Here is a 7,500-nt window from a genome sequence, read left to right as displayed (position 1 = left end):
ATAATACTGATAATTTGATAAAAAGGAAATCATAATAATCTTAAAAAAAATAATAAAACAATACTGATAATATAATAATGAAGATAATAATAAAATAATACTAATAATATGATTATAAAGAAATTTTAAGAACGATAATGATGATGATGATAATATTAATCTGGCAATACTACTACTACCCCTACAATTACTACATATTACTACTACTACTACTACTACTACTACTACTACTACTACTACTATTATTATCATTATCATTATTATCATTACTATTATTACTATTATTATTATTATTATTATTATTATCATCATTATTATTATTATTATTATTATTATTATTATTATTATTATAATTGATACTATTAATGTTATGATTATTATTATGGTAATGATAATGATAGTAATAATAATGAGAACGGTATTAATGTAATTATAATGATGAATATGTAAAACAGAAAAGGCTGGTTACTTATTTTCCCTTTTCCATTTTTCACCCCTTTAACCCATGACGAAAGAACCTCATTTGTACAGACCTATGATTTGACTTATTTTATCTTAATATTAAAATTTCTTTCAGATTTAGCATTTAAAATTTTCTAATTTCTCCTCGTTCTTGTAATATTATCATAATTTCATTTATTATATTTTATCTTTATATTCTCCGATAAAAAGACCAAAGACTTTCATTTAACCCCAACGGTTTGTTTACATGGCAAAGCGCGCGAAACAGAGCGAAGGAAGGAGGACGTAACACTATAACGTCTATTTTCTTGTTTTCTTGTTGTTTTAAGGTATTATGGTCTTTTATAGAAGCTACATGGTGTAGTTTTGTTTGTATTGGTGTGAATACCGTGTACTGTTGGTTGAATTAAGGCGGTTTAGGGTTTGTAATTTGAGAATATCTCGTGTTTCTTCTCCGAAAGACTTTTCTAACTTGTTTTTTACGTAGAATGTGTATGTTTTAGGATAATTTAGAGCAGAAGGTAAATGATATTATCAGGGAATACTAAGTGGTTAATGTTGCTGAGAGCGAAGCACAGAGATAGAGGAAAATCGAGACTAACATCTTATAGAACTTAAGAAATAGAATCACAAACTATACAGGTTACAGCTGCTCCGGCCCCATATTTACCGCGAAATTACGAAACTTTCCGCTGTATATCACGGCTCAGAGACCAAGTTCACCACACTCAAACATCCAGAGTTCTTAATGTACGTTTTCTGTAATTTGGCACGAAATACTAATAAAGGAATGTACACGGGAGGTTCCCCCACCCCCCCCCACCCCCCTGTTCTAAGGAGTGAATGGAAGGTGGAAAAAGTTAGGGTTGGAATAATAATAATAACAACAACAAAAAAGAGAAAAGAGAGAGAGAGAGGGACTTCTGGAGGATGCATCCCTTTCAGAAACAAATGCCATTTATTATAGTTAAAATGGTTTGTTCAATTTACATCCACTGGAAACTTTCCATGATCCAGCCTGAAATCCCAACAAATTCACTGTACACAGACACTATAGGTGTCTCAACACCTGTAGTGATGTGGAAAGAGCCAGCTAATCTCCATCATAAACATTCTATGAATAGGGTGAGAGAAATGTAAATTCAGAATACCACAACATCTACTTAGTTCAAGATTGTAGCCTTTACTTTAGGCTTGCTGGCCCTTTCCTTCAACATTTACCTAGTGTTAAGCTGACAGTGGTGAGGAGACGTTAAGGAATGGGGAGGGAAATTGTAAAGCACAGATAAGAATGAAGTTAATGATCAGTTTTTAATCTACATTTTTTGTCAAAATATGTGCATTAAATACCCCCCACAAAAAATCTATTCATTACAGATTCGAGGTTGAGATTGGATTTGTTTATCTACTTTGTTTGTCAGTTATGTTTAAGAATGATTATTTAAAAAATACAAAATTAGTCACAGAAATACATGTTTCTTATGGAATAATAACTTAAATTTTTTTTTTTTTTTAAGAAAAAAAATCTTTGTTTGACAGATCAGATCACATATTTTCAAATGATTTTTACACTGTTTTACCCTACACTACACTGTTTTACTTTACCCTACAGGAATGTATATATACTTAAGGAATACAGAAATTCAGTCATGCCATTCTTCATGAAAAATCTTGATTTAACACTTTCAAATTTGCAGTGTGTGTGGCCATGCATGCCTTCTTGAAGACTGGTAAACTTGCGGCAGGAGGTGGGCAGGCTGGACCAAGTAAAGAGAAAGTGGTGAGGAAGAAAGCACCGATTCCATGGGTTGAAAAATAGTAAGTAGTAATGTTTTCTCTCTCTCTCTCTTCCTCTTCCTCTTCCTCTTCCTCTTCCTCTTTCTCTTTCTCTTTCTCTTTCTCTTTCTCTTTCTCTTTCTCTTTCTCTCTTTCTCTCTTTCTTTCTCTCTTCTCCCTCTCTTTCTCTTTCTCTTTCTCTCTCTTCTCTTTCTCTTTCTCTCTCTTTCTCTTTCTCCTCTCTCTCTCTCTCCTCTTCTCTCTTCTCTCTTCTCTCTCTCTCTCCTTCTCTTCTCTCTCTCTCTCTCTTCTCTCTCTCTTCTCTCTCTCTCTCTTTCTTTCTCTCTCTCTCTCTCTTTTTTCTCTCTCTCTCTCTTTCTTTCTCTCCTTTCTCTCTCTCTTTTCTCTTCTCTCTCTCTTTTCTCTTCTCTCTCTCTTCCCTCTCTCTTCTCTCGCTTTCTTTCTTTCTTTCTTTCTTTCTTTCTTTGTAGTTCATATTTGCAATTTTTCTGTGTACATTCATGTAGCTGAGATTGTTTTTGTAGAAAATGGGATTGTTGGATAGATTTTGAAGTGAGAGGAGTACGATGCCATTAGGCAATCTATCTATAAGACTGTAATAGGAAAAAAAAATATATAATGCAAATGTGGAGTCTGATCACAAAACATTGTTTGTTGGATCAGCCCCATTTTCTGTAATGGCTTAGTTTAGGAAAAATTATTGACATGGAAACTGAAGGTGAGGCCCTGGGAATACTGGCCTGAAAAACATTTTCACCTTAATCTGTCCAATCTACCACAATAAATTATTGAATTCAAAGAAAGTTTCGGAGTCTAGTATCACATTATGCTTAATTCCCTTCCATTCTGTTGATTGATTTCTTGAATATACAGTATTATTTGACAGTAATATTTTTTTCTCCTGTCTGGCTTAGATTTGGACATTGTAGGGATATTGGGGCTCTTTCAATCTTACACAATGTTGTAACTGATAACTCACATCCCCTCATTAAGTTTTTATCTGATTTTTATCAACCTGCAAGAGTTACAAGGAGTTCTCATTCAGTAACATTTTGATACCTGTCAAATGTCTTCATCTCAGTTTTCTAGATAAATTTCCCTGCTATATGTATGCTTAGGAATAGATTGCCTTCAGAGATTGTAACTTCTTCAACTCTTGACAAGTTTAAAAGATTAAGTATTATGTTTTTACTACGTAAATAGCTGATGATTTCTATTTTCTCCCTCTTTCTTAACTGTGTTTTGATCTGCACAGACACCATAGGTGGTATAATTCTCGATTTTTTTAGTGTAGCTTTTTATATGGCTTACCATAATTAGGATAATATTACTATTAATGATAATAATGACAATAATTATAATAATAGTGATAACTTCGAAAACTGTATATAAAGATCCAACAAAAAACATATGACTCCCTTAATGTTTACCTTTTTTTTTCTTCTTCTTTCTTTTCTTTCCTTTCCAGTTTATAAACTTCAATTACCATATATTTGTATTCTGTTTTACCTATGAATCTGAATTAATATATTTCTACAAACAATCTGTTTTCAGTCGACCGAAGACAGTAGAAGAAGTTGCTTATCAGGATGAGGTTGTGTCTGTCCTGAAAAGCACTTTACAAGGAGCTGATGTGAGTTTTAAATGCACGTTAGGCTGTTTGTCTTATATGGATGAGAGAGAGAGAGAGAGAGAGAGAGAGAGAGAGAGAGAGAGAGAGAGAGAGAGAGAGAGAGAGAGAGAGAGAGAGAGAGAGAGAGAGAGAGAGAGATAGATAGATAGATAGATGGGGGGAGTGAATGTGTGAGTGATGCATGTGTGCTAATATATGTATGTGCATGTTTGCCTGTGTGTATATGTGCTCTATACCTGCTTACTTATATGTATGAATTTGTATATATACATACACATGTATTATGATATAATTATATAGGAATATATCATTTAGATAATGTCATATTAAACTCCTCCTTGCTTTGTTTTCCAGCTGCCAAATTTGTTGTTCTATGGTCCACCAGGTACAGGTAAAACTTCAACAATCCTAGCTGCTTCCAGACAGTTGTTTGGTGATCTATTCCGACAAAGGTGAGCAACACCCTTTTTTAATTTCCTTATCACGTGAGTCAGACATATTTATATTCATTATAGATATTAATAGATTTTGGATATTTACGTTATTTCTTCTCTTTCCATTCTTTTTTCTTCTTTTTGCTGTATTGTCGGCTGATATTGTTAACATATTTTCTTTCTTTCAGAGTATTAGAGCTTAATGCTTCAGATGAGAGAGGCATTCAGGTTATCAGAGAGAAGGTAAAGACCTTTGCCCAGACCACAGTATCTAGCACAAGACCCGAGTAAGTATAAGGCTGCATGAATGACCTCCACTCATTCATTTTCATGATAATGCAGTGTCAGTATATATTGATTGGTTATTTGTTTAGTTTTTGTGAATTTGTTCAGCATGAAAAAGAGTCATTCAGGTAAATATTTACCCCTTCACAGTGGAGAATATGATGAATCACATTGATTTATTTTCAGTTTCCCACAGTCATTTAGTACAAGGTAAAATTTACCTGTAATAGGCAGAATGACCAAAAATAAGACACTTTTCAGCTGTGGCACTACCTTTGCAAGTGGATAATAAGAAAGTTCTGCAACAACTAATCCTCTGATATACCTTTATAGAAATATGTAATAATGCTATAATAATTAAAGAGAAAAACTACACTCCTTGACACATGACATAATCTGTGTAGGCAAAAAACAGCATAAAAAAAATCAAGAAAATAGGTCACAACAACTGCTGTGTGGAGAGTAAATTGGGTGGGGTCCAGGAGTCAAGCCCCAAATGGAGAAATATGGCAATTGGATGAGTGTCTGGGGGTTGAAGGCCATGGGTTTTGGATGCTTGTGGATTTCCCAGAAATGACTGGAGTGACAGGGACTTCATCTGAGAGGGGTAAGGTCACGTCGTAAACATTACCAATATTTGCAATGGAAAATTCATGCATTTTACAGTGTGGATAATTGAAAGAAGGAATAATTATTATACGATTAAATGGCTTTGTGGGAAACTAAAAATTAGCAATTGATTTTAGTGACCATGGCTGATATTATAATGTTTAAAATTTTGCAAGCAGCTTTGAGTGTTTGGGTTGAAATTAAGTTACCAGAAAGTCTGTGTGTGCTCTCAGATATCCTTTACCTTTTCCCAACAATAATTGAGGACTGAGTTAGTTTGTTGACTGCAGTGAGTAGAGATAAAACAAAATGGCAATCTAAAATCTCTTGTGGTTCTTCATATTTATCTGGAAACTCAATTACGGTCAAGGTTTTGTTCTTTCTTTGTCATTAGTAATTATTTTTATGGAATAAGTTTTCTCAAGATTCCAATTTGTTGAAAATATACCTGCCTGTGAGGATTGCACATTATCCTCTAGCTCACTGTGGAATAGTTATTAAGGTGAAAATCTCAACTGTTCAGATAACATGAAGCTTGTTGCATCTTGCTACTGTCTACTTGATTATATGACCAGAAAAGATTAATGTTGGTACTCAAATGATTGAATTGAGTATCAAATGACACTAATCATAATTCCTTTGCATTTGCAGTGGCAAACCATGTCCTCCTTTCAAGATCATTATCCTAGATGAGGCTGACTCAATGACTAATGCAGCTCAAGCAGCCCTCAGGCGAACAATGGAAAAGCAGTCTAAGACAACAAGATTCTGTCTTATCTGTAATTATGTGTCACGTATTATTGAGCCGCTGACATCCAGGTGCTCCAAGTTTCGATTTAAACCACTAGGTGAGTATGTATAATTATGTGGACTGTGAATTATATGGATGTGACTTTGTGAAAGGATCCTAATTTCAATGGTTTTAATAGGATAGAAATAGTGTCTTTGTAATGTGTGTGGCTAGTATAGTATATTATTTTAAATATTGTAATCCAATTCTTTTACTTGCTTAAGTCATTGTGTGTTCAATAGCTAAAGGGCTAAACTGCTCAATTACTGATCTAGTGTTCATTGGTACTGGGAGTGATTATGACACTAACTATTCCTAGAATACAAGGGGATGTAGAACCCTTTTATGTTGTTATTGAGTCCCCCATAATCAACATTACAGCAGCCAGTCAGGCAAGAGCAGCAATGCCAAAACCAAGGACACAATCTTACTCCTCATGTGTAAGGTGAGATCATCAGAGAGAAGGTGCTCTTAATCTTATTCATGATTATGTAGAAGAAAATTGATATAGGAATGGATTGAGTGTCTTTGTGTTGACTTGCCCCAAGAGGCATGGATGAAATGTTAGTGGTCCTGCAGAGGAACAAAGTGTAGACTGTAAGATAAAAATTCAGGGGAAGGAAAGGAAAATAACAACGAGTATAGTGGGAGGAACATTGTTGTCAAAGGGAAGTGATCAACCTCAGGACGACTGACAGGTGCAGGAAGTGAAGGAAGTGCTGCAGAGTAGTGATGCAGATTTTTCTGGGAAGGAAGTATCAGCAATCACCTGGATGCTGCAGACAATGATGCAGAGAATGGGTGTAATTGAAAAAAAGCTGGCACAAGTTATGGATAGAGAAACTGAGGAACAGAAACAGGGAGAGGAGGCTGTCACAGAAATTCTCCCCCCCCCCCAAGAGGCAGGGATGAAATATAGAAATGTCTGGTCCTATAGAGGAAGAAAGTGTAGACTAAGATAAAAATTCAGGGAAAGGAAAGGAAAATAACAGTGAGTGTAGTGGGAAGAATATTCTCTATGAACTTCAGGTCATTCCTACTGAAGTGTAAAGATTAGGAGGAAGAAAGCCTCTTGAAAAAAAATGGGAAGTTGTGCAAGGTGAATGGGCAACCAAGTAATGTTGGGGAAACATAAGGACGCGATACAGGACTGATGGAGCCTGTCTTGCAACAATGAAATAAGTGATATAGAGTAACCCAGAAAAGTGTTGCCCAGATGTACACGAGGGCAGTCAGACTTAACCATTTATTTATACATAGTTTTGTACTTCTTGACATGAGTAATTGTGTGCAGAGTACTGTTGATAGTGTAAGCTTGTCTTAATCATAGACATCTGTTCATCGGACTAGATAGATCCAGTGGAGGTATGTACGTGTGTGCGTGCGTCCCTCTTGTTGGGTATTAAATTTATAAACAATCTTTTTATTTCACTTTATTTAATGTTTTTTTTCTTTTTTCTCTCAGCACAAGGCATCCTACTGAAAAGGCT

At 34.9% G+C, this 7,500-nt stretch overlaps 1 protein-coding gene across 1 annotated transcript in view; it reads left to right on the top strand.

The window, feature by feature from the left end:
• Positions 1–676: 676 nt before the first annotated feature.
• Positions 677–7,500, top strand: part of LOC119597823 (replication factor C subunit 4-like) — a gene marked incomplete at its 3' end in the record, with an annotated part of 7,692 nt that continues 868 nt past the window's right edge. The window contains 7 exon segments of the mRNA XM_037947464.1: positions 677–791; positions 2,160–2,280; positions 3,814–3,892; positions 4,247–4,344; positions 4,515–4,613; positions 5,872–6,068; positions 7,476–7,500. The exon segment at positions 7,476–7,500 is cut by the window's right edge and continues 167 nt beyond it. Of these exon segments, the coding sequence (XP_037803392.1) occupies positions 2,171–2,280; positions 3,814–3,892; positions 4,247–4,344; positions 4,515–4,613; positions 5,872–6,068; positions 7,476–7,500 (608 nt within the window).

The sequence above is a fragment of the Penaeus monodon genome, chromosome 40 (assembly GCF_015228065.2).
Source record: "Penaeus monodon isolate SGIC_2016 chromosome 40, NSTDA_Pmon_1, whole genome shotgun sequence".
Classification (NCBI taxonomy): Eukaryota; Metazoa; Arthropoda; class Malacostraca; order Decapoda; family Penaeidae; genus Penaeus; species Penaeus monodon.
The sequence above is the reverse complement of the archived record's forward strand: the minus strand, read 5'-3'. Positions and strand labels throughout refer to the sequence as shown.